General features: G+C 44.7%; 1 protein-coding gene across 1 annotated transcript; it reads left to right on the plus strand.

Annotated features, from left to right (window-relative positions):
- Positions 1-2,831: 2,831 nt before the first annotated feature.
- On the plus strand, positions 2,832-13,715 carry LOC120052028 (overexpressed in colon carcinoma 1 protein homolog). Its single transcript, XM_038998894.1, has 5 exons — positions 2,832-2,874; positions 9,610-9,634; positions 11,127-11,162; positions 12,459-12,538; positions 13,642-13,715. The coding sequence occupies exons 1-5, from the start codon at positions 2,832-2,834 to the stop codon at positions 13,713-13,715; spliced, it is 258 nt and encodes an 85-aa protein (XP_038854822.1).
- The last annotated feature ends 2,181 nt before the right edge of the window (positions 13,716-15,896 follow it).

Below are 15,896 nucleotides of genomic sequence, written 5' to 3' on the forward strand. Positions count from 1 at the left end.
AGAGAGCTTTGTCTGCGGATGTGGGTGACACGTGTCATTTGCAGGCGGTGCTTGGCCAGCCAGTCTTAGAGCAGCCAGTGAGCAGTCGTGCAAGCAATCTGCCCTGACCACTAACACAATTTAGAATCAGACACGCTTACTTAAGGCCACCCGCAAATCAAGTTACAAGAATATTCTTGTCCTGAAAACGAGCTGTCTTTGAATGTTGAACTCCTGTTGTATTAGCTGTTCTAGGCTTTCTCTGTAGCCTGTAGGCTCATTGCCAATGGGATGAGAAACAAGACAACAGTGTCCCCCCCTGGATGCATGGGTAATTACATTTACTGTAATCTATTAGTGCCAATCAAATCATAAAAAGTGCCTGAATATGACCTCATTTGGAGGGACTATTCAGTTTGAAGGGAACGTTAGGGGATTCAGTTGTATGCAATTATATCCCAACACTTCCGTTGAACTCTGTTCAGTGGCTTATGAAATGAGCCCCAAAAACTACAAAAAAGAACATTGAGCGATGAGTCATTCGAAAACACGTGAAAGGAGGTCATGGCTCCTGAAATTGCAAACCTGTAAAGTAATCTAGCTCTGTAATCATCATTGTAGTCTATTTATAATATTTCACAAAGGTGAGGATTGAGACGAGCTGTTCAAATCAAGTCAAATCAAATTGTATTTGTGACATTTGCCGAATACAACAGGTGTAGACCTTACATTGAAATGCTTACTTACAAGCCCTTAACCAACAATGCAGTTTTAAGAAAAACAAGTGTTAAGAAAGTATTTACTAAAATAAACTGAAGTAAAAAATGAATAAATAAAAAATGTAAATAAAAAATAAGAAAATAGAAAAATAACAAATAAGAGCAACAAGAGCAACAATATAAAACAGTAGCGAGGCTACAGAGTCAATGTGCAGGGGCACAGGTTAGTCAAGGTAATGGAGGTTAATATGTACATGTAGGTAAAGGCAAAGTAACTATGCACAGATAATAAACAGAGCAGTGTAAAAATGGGGTGGGGGGGGGTCAATGCAAATAGTCCGGGTAGCCATTTGATTAGCTGTTCAGGAGTCTTGTGGCTTGGAGTAGAAGCTGTTAAGAAGCCTTTTGTACCTAGACTTGGCGCTCCGGTACCACTTGCCGGAGAACAGTCTATGACTAGGGTGGCTGGAGTCTTTGGTAATTTTAGGGCCATCCTCTGACACCAACTGTTATAGAGGTCCTGGATGGCAGGAAGTTTGGCCCCAGTGATGTACTGGGCCGTATGCACTATCCTCTGTAGCTTCTTGCGGTCGGAGGCCGAGCAGTTGCCGTACCAGGAGGTGATGCAACCAGTTAGGATGCTCTTGATGGTGCAGCTGTAGAACTTTTTGAGGATCTGAGGACCCATGCCAAATGTTTTCAGTCTCCTGAGGGGGGATAGGCGCTGTCGTGCCTCTTCACGACTGTCATGGTGTGTTTGAACCATGATCGTTCGTTCATTGGTGATGTGAACATAAGGGGTTTATCTTCACTCACAGTCAATGCATATTCAGCTTAATTCTCATGATCTCGTGACTGCAGCTCCTGTGTGTGTGTGTGTGTGTGTGTGTGTGTGTGTGTGTGTGTGTGTGTGTGTGTGTGTGCGTGTGCGTGTGCGTGTGTGCACCCAGAGTTAATGAAAGTTCTACCCTCAGGGTTTGGAGAGGACAGAGGATATCTGTATTTATTAAGGAATTGGACTACATAGCTCCAGCTCATTTTAAGCAAGGAATCCAGACATTACAAAACACTGTATCATCAACACCTGAAACATTATGTGACCAGAAAAATAGAACATTGTTGCTACGGGAAACCATAAGAACCATTATCTTAAGGGGAATGAGTAGCTTACACAGGTTCTTTTGGTTTACTATGCCTACAAACTACTGCACACACGTGTTATTGTGAAAACTGGATGCATTTACCTGTGAGGAAAGCCTATCTGATAGTGGTAGCTAGTTTTTTGTATAGTGTTTATTTGACCATAGGGAAAGGAGCTATTGCGTAAATACTGCAATCCGGGTTCCATGGAATTTGAGCCCTGAGAGTAAGTCAAGTAGGCTAGTAGTACACAGCAAGTTATCCAAGCTCAGGTCTTGTTACCAAAATGGCTTGTGAAACATAATAAAACATTCAGAGAAGGAAAGGCTAGTGGAGCTGTTGTGCTTTATAAGAGGATCACATAACGCTGAACTTAGTTTGACCCCAGTTGAAGGTTTTGAAGAAAATATTATTTGTGAGATATGTCAGGCTTCTCAAAGGCTTTCGGGCTTTGCGTGTCAATGGAGTATGCTTTTCAGCTGTGTATTTTAACATGCATGTTACCACATCAGGAATTTGGAAAGTCACACATACAAGCTGGAACATTGATAATGTCCCCTTTTTAAATAGATCATTTGTTCCTTACCAAACTGGGAGCTCCATTGGCCTGCTTGCTCCACACCCTCCTCCCCATTCCCCCGTTTCCTGGGCAACCCTGTCAGGGTGGAGAAAAAGAGAAAATCATATGAGGGCAGAGCATCTCTCTCTCTCTCTCTCTCTCTCTGTCTTTCTCTCTCTCCCCCTCCCTCTGTGTATATAACAGCATCTCCATGCTTTCACACACCACTCAGTTCAGTTCTGCAGAGGGGATGGACACAGAGCGCAGGAGCCTACCACCAAATAGGAAATCAGTGTGACTGAGAGACATAAAACAACTCCTTCTTTCATCCCTCTTTCATCTGTTTCCATCTCCACATGGCTGTTGCTCTTTTCTCCTTTCCCTCCTCTTTGAGCTCCTCGCGTTTTCTTGGACGATAGCTGCATCCATGCAGAATGGGTTGTGGCAATTCCTCAGCCGCCAGCACGTCAGGAGGGGGTGAGTGTTCTTGTTCCAGAACATACAGTGTGTGTGTGTGTGTGTGTGTGTGTGTGTGTGTGTGTGTGTGTGTGTGTGTGTGTGTGTGTGTGTGTGTGTGTGTGTGTGTGTGTGTGTGTGTGTGTGACGGGGGGGGGTTCATGCCCACGGGAGGGGATGTTGTGTGGATCGTGTGTTAGGGTCATTCTAGCTCTTTCTGCATTTGTGTATGTGTGTGTGTGTGCATGTGCATGTGTGTCTGTGTGTGTGTGTGCATGTGTGTTTGTGTGTGCATGCTTATACAGTTGTTTGCTGAATTTTGTATGGGGGTCTCAAGGGTGAACAGCGGTCTTTAGTCTTTAGCTCAGACTTTGACCCCTGGTGGCCAGGAGACAACAAAGTGTCTTTAGGAATTTAAAGCTGAAACGCTTACAAAGATGGGTATAGTGTGTGTGTGTGTGTGTGTGTGTGTGTGTGTGTGTGTGTGTGTGTGTGTGTGTGTGTGTGTGTGTGTGTGTGTGTGTGTGTGTGTGTGTGTGTGTGTGTGTGTGTGTGTGTGTGTGTGTGTGTGTGTGTGTGTGTGATTTACAGTTTCACTTATATTTATGCCGTCTCTTTCTCCATGGGATGTGGATGAAAGAAAGACAGGATTTTGGCATCTCAGCAGCTAGTCCTCCTCTGTTTCTTCAGGTGATTGATGCTGGTTGTCCTCTGCTCCTTTTGAAATGCTCACTCTTTATCCTGGTTTCATTCATCAAAAGCCAAAAAAGGACACCTTTTACTGGGCAAATACCTTAAGGTCTTACTCGTGAATGTTCCTGGTTAATACACTCATTGTCATGAGCAAAGAGCAATGACTGAATGACAATAAAATGCCTGTTGTATTTCTGAGATTGGAGATTTGTATGGCACTCAATGGCTGCTGCTGCGGTCATAGAATAATGGTAATAGAATCCGAGTGCCTGTGGAATTATCTCAATAACCAGCAAAGCAACAGTGTGTGTGTGTGTGTGTGTGTGTGTAGCTAATCAGCAAAGACCAGACAGGCTCCTTGTCTAACAGAACCCCAGGAAGCTAATGTGACAAACAGCTTCATGTTTTCGCTTCTCTGACTCTACCCTAGTTCATGGTAAGGAGTCCCCAGAGGAAAACAATGTGAACTTGACGTGAGAATTATGATTATGTATGTTATACAATGGAAATATGTGTGAGATTCTCTGTGAAGGATCTTTAAGCCCACAGTTAGAGGTCAATCTCCAGCTCAGGGACAAGGATGTGATGACATGTGACAATGTCATTATGATGAGTGTGTGGTAGAGGCTGCCCTTTTCTGTCACAGATATCTGTCATTATTCAATACAAAGGTCTAGGGGATTTTTCATAGCCTATTGGCAACCTAAATTTGGCCAATGCTAAAATGACCCTACACCCATCCATAACAGTATCGGAATCGTTAGTACTGTAGACTAAATGTGATCATATCAGCAGTGTTGCACAACACAGCTGTGAGGTCAAATTACCAGTTGTATTCTATATGTGAGTCTGGTTAAATTCTCCTAACAACCTGTTGTCTAATGGTTTATCTTTATAATGATCAGGTAAGGGAAGTTTCCATTCCCACTCCGTTTTTATTCCACACCCATGTGTTTGTCCAGCTAAATAGGACCGTGACCTCCTAAATGTACTGGATATTGTGCTTCTCATCCCTCTTGTGAAACCAGATCTGAATCCCCTTAATAATGAATACGATTTTCTAAGGGTTGTGAAATGGCCACTGTCTTCTCCACTTGCGTTGTTACTGTATAACGGCTTTGGTCTCGTCTTCTATAGATGAGGATAAAATGGTGGTGTTTGTTGTGAATTGGAAGATGCACATTTCATATTTAAATACGAGATCCCTCTATATACGAACATGAGAAAAAGTTTAAGCATCAGCCAATTAAAATTGTCGACGTAGTTGAGGCTACATTTTAGCTGTTCCTATTACATAACATGGCACATTTTGCCCTATGCTAATCTCACCAAGTGGCCATGATTATATACGGTTCAAATTCCGAACAGTTAACATGTAGCCTTTGATCACAAGCAACTACGTGGACAATTTTAATTGGCTGACACTTAAACGTAAACTAAAACTAAAACTTTTTTGTAAAGTTAACAAGTATGGCCTCCGTACGTGTACACTCTTTGTCAATGTCATGTTGTGTCGTAACAGAGGAGATGGAGGACGGGGGAGGTGGTTTCATTACCTGGTTTTTAAAAGTTAAATAATGTTCCATTTTGATACAAGGACAGATTCTTGAGACACAGCAGTGAATACAGAACATTCAATTACTTGCATAATAAAGTAGAAACCATTGTGTTTCTAAGAATTTAGACGCAGATGAGGAAGGTGAATGAAGACAATTTAAATGGATAATTTCTAGGAATTTAGTAGCAGATGGTGATTGAAGACAATTTGAAAGGACTGGAATGGAACTCAGTTTGTGATGTAATATAAATTCAAACAGTGTAGCATACAGTATGCTAGATGATGTATGATCATAGCTACATGATGCAAACGACCTGACATAAACTATGTCCACTGTAATCTCCGTCCACTGTAATCTCCGTCCACCGTAATCTCCGTCCACCGTAATCTCCGTCCACCGTGAACTCCGTCCACCGTGAACTACGTCCACCGTAATCTCTGTCCACCGTAAACTACGTCCACCGTCATCTCTGTCCACCGTCATCTCCGTCCACCGTCATCTCCGTCCACCGTGATCTACGTCCACCGTGAACTACGTCCACTGTAATCTCTGTCCACTGTAAACTACGTCCACTGTAAACTGCATCCACTGTATTCTCCGTCCACTGTAAACTGCATCCACTGTAATCTCTGTCCACTCTAAACTATGTCCACTGTAAACTCCTTCCAGTTACATCCACTGTAAGCTGTTGGTCTATTTGACCCTTGTTTCTCAAAGTTAGCTGCCTTTGATACAGAGTATACCTGATATCCATCAAGGTCCAACCCTCTCACAGGTCCAACCCTTTCTAAGTTCCAACTCTCTCTATCCGTCCTGTCTCCCAGAGCCAGTGCAGGTTGTTATGACCTCTACATTTCTCTGACAACCTCCATAATACAGATCCAACCTTCCCTATCCCTCTATCACAGCTTGTCCAACCCTCCCTATCCCTCTATCACAGCTTGTCCAACCCTCCCTATCCCTCTATCACAGCTTGTCCAACCCTCCCTATCCCTCTATCACAGCTTGTCCAACCCTCCCTATCCCTCTATCACAGCTTGTCCAACCCTCCCTATCCCTCTATCACAGCTTGTCCAACCCTCCCTATCCCTCTGTCAGAGCTTGTCCAACCCTCCCTATCCCTCTATCACAGCTTGTCCAACCCTCCCTATCCCTCTATCACAGCTTGTCCAACCCTCCCTATCCCTCTATCACAGCTTGTCCAACCCTCCCTATCCCTCTATCACAGCTTGTCCAACCCTCCCTATCCCTCTATCACAGCTTGTCCAACCCTCCCTATCCCTCTATCACAGCTTGTCCAACCCTCCCTATCCCTCTATCACAGCTTGTCCAACCCTCCCTATCCCTCTATCACAGCTTGTCCAACCCTCCCTATCCCTCTATCAGAGCTTGTCCAACCCTCCCTTTCCCACCTCTCTGTCAGAGCCTATCCAACCCTCCCTTTCCCACCTCTCTGTCAGAGCCTATCCAACCCTCCCTTTCCCACCTCTCTGTCAGAGCATATCCAACCCTCCCTTTCCCACCTCTGTCAGAGCCAGTCCAACCCTCCCTATCCCTCTTTCAGAGCCAGTCCAACCCTCCCTATCCCTCCTCTCTTTCTGTCAGAACCAGTCTAACCCTCCCTATCCCTCCTCTCTCTCTGTCAGAACCAGTCTAACCCTCCCTATCCCTCCTCTCTCTCTGTCAGAGCCTATCCAACCCTCCCTTTCCCACCTCTCTTTCAGAGCCAGTCCAACCCTCCCTATCCCTCCTCTCTTTCTGTCAGAACCAGTCCAACCCTCCCTATCCCTCCTCTCTTTCTGTCAGAACCAGTCCAACCCTCCCTATCCCTCCTCTCTTTCTGTCAGAACCAGTCTAACCCTCCCTATCCCTCCTCTCTCTCTGTCAGAACCAGTCCAACCCTCCCTATCCCTCCTCTCTCTCTGTCAGAACCAGTCTAACCCTCCCTATCCCTCCTCTCTCTCTGTCAGAACCAGTCTAACCCTCCCTATCCCTCCTCTCTCTCTGTCAGAACCAGTCTAACCCTCCCTATCCCTCCTCTCTCTCTGTCAGAACCAGTCCAACCCTCCCTATCCCTCCTCTCTCTATCAGAGCCAGTCCAACCCTTCCTATCCCTGTCAGGGCCAGTCCAACCCTCCATATCCCTCCTCTCTCTCTGTCAGAACCAGTCCAACCCTCCCTATCCCTCCTCTCTTTCTGTCAGAACCAGTCTAACCCTCCCTATCCCTCCTCTCTCTCTGTCAGAACCAGTCTAACCCTCCCTATCCCTCCTCTCTTTCTGTCAGAACCAGTCTAACCCTCCCTATCCCTCCTCTCTCTCTGTCAGAGCCTATCCAACCCTCCCTTTCCCACCTCTCTTTCAGAGCCAGTCCAACCCTCCCTATCCCTCCTCTCTTTCTGTCAGAACCAGTCTAACCCTCCCTATCCCTCCTCTCTCTCTGTCAGAACCAGTCCAACCCTCCCTATCCCTCCTCTCTTTCTGTCAGAACCAGTCTAACCCTCCCTATCCCTCCTCTCTCTCTGTCAGAACCAGTCTAACCCTCCCTATCCCTCCTCTCTCTCTGTCAGAACCAGTCCAACCCTCCCTATCCCTCTATCAGAGCCAGTCCAACCCTCCCTATCCCTGTCAGGGCCAGTCCAACCCTCCCTATCCCTCCTCTCTCTATCAGAGCCAGTCCAACCCTTCCTATCCCTGTCAGGGCCAGTCCAACCCTCCCTATCCCTCCTCTCTCTCTGTCAGAACCAGTCCAACCCTCCCTATCCCTCCTCTCTCTCTGTCAGAACCAGTCTAACCCTCCCTATTCCTCCTCTCTCGGTCAGAACCAGTCCAACCCTCCCTATCTCTCCTCTCTCTCTGTCAGAACCAGTCTAACCCTCCCTATCCCTCCTCTCTCTCTGTCAGAACCAGTCCAACCCTCCCTATCCCTCCTCTCTCTCTGTCAGAACCAGTCCAACCCTCCCTATCCCTCCTCTCTCTCTCTGTCAGAACCAGTCCAACCCTCCCTATCCCTGTCAGTGCCAGTCCAACCCTCCCTATCCCTCCTCTCTCTCTGTCAGAACCAGTCTAACCCTCCCTATCCCTCCTCTCCCTCTATCAGAGCCAGTCCAACCCTCCCTATCCCTGTCAGGGCCAGTCCAACCCTCCCTATCCCTGTCAGGGCCAGTCCAACCCTCCCTATCCCTCCTCTCTCTCTGTCAGAACCAGTCCAACCCTCCCTATCCCTCTGTCAGAGCCTGTCCAACCCTTCCTATCTCTCCTCTGTCAGAGCCTATCCTCTCTCTCAGAGCCAGTCCAACCCTCCCTATCCCTCTGTCAGAGCATGTCCAACCCTTCCTATCTCTCCTCTGTCAGAGCCTATCCTCTCTCTCAGAGCCAGTCCAATCCTTCCTGTCTCTCCTCTGTCAGAGCCTATCCTCTCTCTCAGAGCCTGTCCAACCCACTCTATCCCTCCTCTCCCAGAGCCAGTTCAACCCTACCCCTCTCTCAGCCCATCCAACCCTGTCTCTCTCTCTCTCCCTCAGAGCCAGTCCAACCCTCCCTACCCCTCCTCTCTCTCAGAGCCACTCCAACCTTCTCCCTCCTCTCTCCCAGAGCAAGTCCTATCTGCGCTGTGGCCTCTACCTGTCTCTCACTCTGGCCCTACATGTCCTACACATCCGTATCAAGGTCCCTCTCTGTGTGGTGTGGAGTTGGTACATACAGTCCCCCCAGGAGAGCTCTGGAGTGTCACTCGAAAGCCACCAACAACTGTCAAATCACAGACAGCCCTACGAGCTCAGCCATCCAACATCACCCACAGTGCTCTTTCACTCCCTTAAAGTGGGCCTTAAGTGGCGGTCATTAAGCTGTGGCACATTGATTTCTGTAACATCTTCTAAGAGTGGGAAGGGAGCTGTTAAGTCAGGTAGTTGTGTTAATAGTGATGTATGGAGCCTATGGCATTTCCGGTAGCATCAGAAAGGTACTGTAGAGATGATTCTGTCTGCTCTGTGGTTACTGATATTGTGGATGGTAAGGATTCTTCAAAGACAGAGTTTTTCGTGTTTGCTGCCCCTGTATGTAATGCACTACATCCCTATAAATTAGGGCTGTTCAACTCTGGTCCTGGAGAGCCGAAACATTCTGTTTTATGTTTCTACCTGGTGGTTTATTGCACTCACCTGGTGTCCCAGGTCTGAATCAGTCCCTTATTAGAAGAATAGGATGGAAACCAGAAGTGTTTTGGCCCTCCAGGACCGACATTGAACAGCCCTGCTATAGATAAAGCAGGCACACAGTACAAAGAGGAGGGATAGACCGTGTGAATGGATGAGTAAATGTGGGCTTGATGTGATGTGTGTTGAGTGGACTCGCTGTGAGACAAGACCACCTCAAATCAGCAGCCTCACTTAGGCTACTAAATAAAATGTACTTTTCTATTTTATTCCACACGTCATGTAGCATCCAGAACAAAATAATGATAGTTGAGTATTTATATTATTTTTACTTTTCTTGAGTTCACAGGACCTGCAGAAACTTCCAAAGATTTGTAAGTACAGCAACCGTCTCATCCGATTACTCCTTCATAGACTCAACACGGTGTTGCCTTCATAGTGTACAGCACAGAGAGAGGAGAGTGTGAGAAAAAGATATAGAGTGAGAGCAGGGAGAAAGAGAGAGAGGGGGGGAGAAAGAGAGAGAGGGGGAAGAGAGAGAGGGGAGAAAGATGAGAGAGAGGGGGGAGAAAGAGAGAGGGTGGAGAGAAAGATAATAGAGAGAGAGGGGGGGAGAAAGAGAGAGGGGGAGAAAGATAATAGAGAGAGAGGGGGAGAAAGAGAGAGAGAGAGGTGGGGAGGAAGAGAGAGAGAGGGGAGAAAGATAGATAGAGAGAGAGGTGGGGAGGAAGAGAGAGAGAGGGGAGAAAGATAGATAGAGAGAGAGGGAGGGAGGGAAGATAGACAGAGAGAGAAAGAAAGAGAGAAATGTAATGTAATCTGTCTGAAATAAAAAGGTATATTACATGTATGTATCTTATACTGATATTCCCTTGCAATACCTCAAAATGCCTACTTTCAGATATGATATTTGTACGATGCAAACATTTAATGTGAATCCTCTGGTAAATTGTTCAGTCTTTCATATCAAGGCATTCAAATCTTTTACGTATAGAATATTAGTGTGTAGAGAAATGAAAATATGTTAACAGTACTGGTTTTACAATGAATCAGCCTTGTTCAGTAAAGAACTGACTCACTGTACATCAACAATATGTGCAACACATCCTGCTGCCCTGTCCTCCACCAGACGCAGTGTGCCACTGTCAGCATCACACCGTGGGCAGAGGGAGGAGGCAGCCATTTCCCCAATTTAAAAAAAAATCTAGCAGTGTGTGTGCTTTATGATAAACACCTGAGCAGATAAAGTGCTCAATCCAGAACCCTGACAGCAGCACACTGCCAACCACAGCCAGTCACACACCTCCAGGCCTGCAATGCCACGTTGTCACACACACACGACATGTACACTTATTTTTTCATGCCTCTTTTGTGGACAGAGAAGAAACGTGACAATGTCCATGGCATAGTCCAGAAACCATTTCACCTCCATTCATTGTAGGTAGAAAACCATCATCCACATTGTTGATTCCCTATGATCAGTGGCCTCACAGAACCCCTATATCAAGTTTTTATTTATTTTTCCTTTATTTAACTAGGCAAGTCAGTTAAGAACAAATTCTTATTTTCAATGACGGCCTAGGAACAGTGGGTTAACTGCCTTGTTCAGGGGTAGAAGTACAGATTTTTACCTTGTCAGCTCAGGAATTTGATCTTGCAACCTTTCAGTTACTAGTCCAACGCTCTAACCACTAGGCTACCTGCCACCCCAAGTCTTGCCCATCTCATAATCAAGTCACATTCACTATCCAGGTCAACTATATTAATAAATTCTCTGTAACGTGTTGGCTGTTATGTACAATATGTTTGTGCTTTGAGCATTCTATCCGGTCATGTGAGCTGATCTGTGGTTATTGTCTTAATCAGGACAGAAGAACCCTCACCAGACGATGAGAAAAGAAGGTAAGTGATTGTCCTATCGTCCTACTCCTCTGCAAAAGGTTTAGCCCAAACTCAATCCTAACCGTGTGTTCTTACAGTCATTAGATCGCACTAAGCATATACCGTCCGGCCTTGATTTCAACGTCCACAGTTGTCTGGTCCGGACGGGCCTATATTTGGCCTAAACATATACGTCTAGAATTGGTTCAGATTTAGTCCGGACTGCACCAGATCTGAACCAATTATAGACGTCTATGTTTGGACAACACAGTACAGTACAGTACAGTTGAGCAAGGCAGAGTACATTACAGTACACAGTAAAGAAAGTACAGTACAGTACAGTACTGAAGCGTACAGTACAATACAGTAGAGTACAGTAAAGTATAGTGTACTGTATTGTACTCTACTTTACTGAACTATACTGTACTCTGAATTAAACTATATCCGTACTCTACTGTACTGTGCTCTTCTGTGCTGTACTCTAATCTACTGAATTAAACTATACTATCTATACTCTACTCTATTGTACTGTGCTCTTCTGTGCTGTACTCTACTGAATTAAACTATATTGTATTGTACTCTAATCTACTGTACTGTACTGTGCTCTACTGTGCCGTACAGTACTGTGTTGTTCAAACTTGTGAAACATAGCGTAGACGTCTATGATTTGTTCAGATTTGGATCTGGTCTGCACCAACCAAATTTGTACTTGTTTAGAATAATACCCAGCATGCTTTGCAAGTGTTTGTTTTTACATTTTGGTCATTCAGCAGACGCTCTTATCCAGAGTGACTTACAGTCAGTGCATTCATATAAGGTAGATAAATAAAAACATCACAGTCATAGCAAGAAAAAATGTCTGTAACCATTACTGAGAATGTTATTGTAGATGAAGAGGTCTGTTGGTTATTCTTATTGGCAATGTATAGCAGTTGAAATTTTGCTGTAGAATCAATAACAGAAAATATGTGATTTTAACATAAGTAAATTACTTATTTTTAATGTCTGGAATATGTGTGTTTATTTTTTAAATCTGTAGAAGATGTCTTCACTTTTCATTCAGCACCTAAATTGCACTCGATTTCAACTTCTGTAAAATAAATGTTTTCAACTTCCAAAATAATCGTATTTTTGACGTCCGGAAGAACGTCTTTTCATCTCTGGGACTGCTGCTTCATTAATGTGTTTTGGTTACATACTGTACACACACACTGCAGTGCTAACACACATCATACCCTGTTGTTGGTGAGAGACTGCCACGGTATAGTGTCTGGATGTCATGTGACCTTGGATCTTTTTTCATACTACCTCTCTCAGGAACTATGGCGGGGTGTATGTAGGTCTGCCATCTGACATGACCACTGTGGCAGCCAGCCAGTCCAAGTCCACAGGCAAAGGTACAACATGACAGCTGCAAGATATCTGTGTGGTGTTGTAAGGTTTAAATTATGCATTGCAATACGATTGGTTGTTACATCATTTCCACAAATTTTGACTGTACAGGGAATATCAGATGATCTACCACTCATGGACATACCACTCCTCTTTAGCTGGTAGTTGATGCCCAGAATAGATTGATTGGTTCCTCCTTCGTGGGAATTCTCCAGAACATATGGCTGTCGATGGTTTAGGAGTAGTGAACCACTGGGCACCCACTGGTTGAATCAACATAGTTTAATTGAAATGCAGTGGAAACAATGTTTAACCAATGTGGAATAGACATTTAATTGTCATCTGTGTCCAGTGGGGAGACATTAGATGCAAGTAGTGTGGCATCTATGTCCTTATTGGAAAGAGACAGATTGGGAACCTGAGGATGTGAATTCTTGGTAATGTGGATTTCAAAAAAATGTGTGGAGGGGCGGTGGGTGGGAGTGTGTCTGGGAGTGTGTGTGTGAGTGTATGTGCATGCATGCCTGCGTTGGTGGGTGCATGTGTGTTTATGTGTGCAACACAAGGGACTTTGACTCAAAGACTAATTTCATAATGTTGAAAATGTTCATAATTATGATGTCTGTCTGTCCCTCCCCGTAGACTAAAATATATAGAAGGGAATCATTGACATACAACACAGGTACACAACTATTTTCCTCCCTTCATCCTCTTGACATGATAATACAACACAATTAATGACAACCTGCACTGATTATAAATGTTGTACTCAAACACAATAACATCTTATGTAACGTGGTGGCTGGCTATGACCTCTGTCTGACTGTCTGTATGTGTTATTCTTCTTTCCAGGACTGTAGATACATTATTCAAAACATACAGGGACATTCAATTCACACGTTGAGAGGAGGAGTGTGCTCGGATTACTGATTCCCCATCACAATACAGCCTTCGTAAGAGTGAGAGACCGTTCCCTGGCCCGGGCCATCAGGCAGATATGAGGTCAGCCTACTTGGGTCCTGAGGAAACTGTGTCAGAGTGGCACCAAGTGGAGGCTCAATGGACACCTTTTTCTGAGGATTCTTTGCCCTTCTTGACACTCACATAGATCTGGACAGCAAAACCAGAGCAGTCGGTGGCTGTGGGGAGAACGTGAGCATTTGGACCAACATCTTGGACTAAAGGTCAATGTTCTGGAGCAGCTTCTTGGGCTCAGGAAGAGACGTGAGACAAACACAGCCACTCTGAGACTCCTCCTCGACAGGCTGTGCCAGCGGCGGACAGGGACAAGAATTCAAATTTTATCCACACCAGCCCACATCACTGCAAGCACTGCCAACTCACCTCCAGTTACAGTTGGTGGCACCAGCCCATGATTTGGTAGGACCTAGATCATGAGTAATCATCTCAAAAAGTAATTCATAGTGGTTTATTAAGAAGTGTAATAAGTTGTTTCATCTAACGCATCCAAGCAGGAATGCATGACTCAAGATATTTTGTGCATAATCCAGTGATTGTCAGGAATTTTGTTAGACTATAGTTGCTATACTCCACTGTCAAAATTGGACTCCAGTGCCTCCCGAGTGGCGCAGCAAGCTAAGGCACTGGATCACAGTGCTAAAGGGGTCACTACAGACCCAGGTTCGATCCCAGGCTGTGTCGCAGCCAGCCGAGACCGGGAGACTGACGAGGTGGCACACAATTGGCCCAGTGTTGTCTGGGTTAGGGGAGGGTTAAGCCGGCTGGGATGTCCTTAACCCATTGCACTCTAGCGACTCCTTATGACAGGCCAGGCACATGCACGCTGACTTCAGTCAGTTGTACGGTGTTTCCTCCGGCAGTGGGGCTTGGCAGGGTTGTGTTTCGATGCATGACTCCGGAGTCCGTACGGGAGTTGCAGCAATGGGACAAGACTAACTACCGATTAGGGGTAAAAAATAATAAATAAAATAGCACTCCAGAATGTATATTTTTTCAATAGAAATGAATTACATACATCTTTATGTGAACTAAACTACAAACATAGGCTAATTAATTTGGGGTTCAACACCTGAGGAAGTGGAAACTCAAAACACATTACATTACATTTACATTTTAGTCATTTAGCAGACGCTCTTATCCAGAGCGACTTACAGTAGAGTGCATACATTTTATTACATTTACATACTGAGACAAGGATATCCCTACCGGCCAAACCCCCCCTAACCCGGACGACGCTATGCCAATTGTGCGTCGCCCCACAGACCTCCCGGTCACGGCCGGCTGCGACAGAGCCTGGGCGCGAACCCAGAGACTCTGGTGGCGCAGCTTAGCACTGCGATGCAGTGCCCTAGACCACTGCGCCACCCGGGAGACGTTAAAAACCTCTACGGGATCGGTGTCCCTATAGTGGGACAGTTGAGGCTAACGTGCGCTAATGTGACTAGAATGATGTTGTAAGTAACAGCAAACTTTCCAGGACATAGACATGTCTTATATGGGCTGAAAGCTTAAATTCTTCTTAATCTAACTGCAATGTCCAATTTACAGTAGCTATTACAGTGAAAAAATACCATGCTATTGTTTGAGGAGAGCGCACAACAACAAAAAACTTTTATCACAGCAACTGGTTTGATACATTCACCTCTGAAGGTAAATAATGTACTTACATTCAGTAATCTTGCTCTTATTTGTCATCCTGAGGGTTCCGGAATTTTTTTTAGCATAGTTTTGTTTGATAAAATCTATTTTTTATTCAAATGTAGGAACTGGGTTCTGTAGTTTGAACCCCTGCTGTCTCTGGCTCCGCACCCACCCCGCCCGGCCATCTAGATGTGTGAAAGTTAGTGTATAAGATAAATGATCCTTCATGTATGACATTCCTGGGTATGTAAACTTACATTTTGTATTACCATATCATTTTTGTATGTTCTCTATATTTATGTAGTTGAAAATGTATCAATTGACCAATTCGGCACATTTGGGCAGACTTGAGGCAAAATACTGTGCAGTATAGCAATGCTTCATTGGCTCAATCTGAACTTTACACACAAGCTGCATCTAGTGGCCAAAATCTAAATTACGCCTTAACTGCAATATTATGGCCTTTTTCTTGCATTTCAAAGATGATGAAAAAAAAGAAAATGTATGTTTTTTGGTTTGTATTATCTTTTACCAGATCTAATGTGTTATATTCTCCTACATTAATTTCACATTTCCACAAACTTCAAAGTGTTTCCTTTCAAATGGTATCAAGAATATGCATATCCTTGCTTCAGGTCCTGAGCTACAGGCAGTTACATTTGGGTATGTCATTTTAGACGAAAATTAAAAAAAAGGGTCTGATCCTTGAAAGGTTTTAACTAGATTGCTAACTCTAAATAT

The sequence above is a fragment of the Salvelinus namaycush genome, chromosome 8 (genome assembly GCF_016432855.1).
Source record: "Salvelinus namaycush isolate Seneca chromosome 8, SaNama_1.0, whole genome shotgun sequence".
Lineage (NCBI taxonomy): Eukaryota > Metazoa > Chordata > Actinopteri > Salmoniformes > Salmonidae > Salvelinus > Salvelinus namaycush.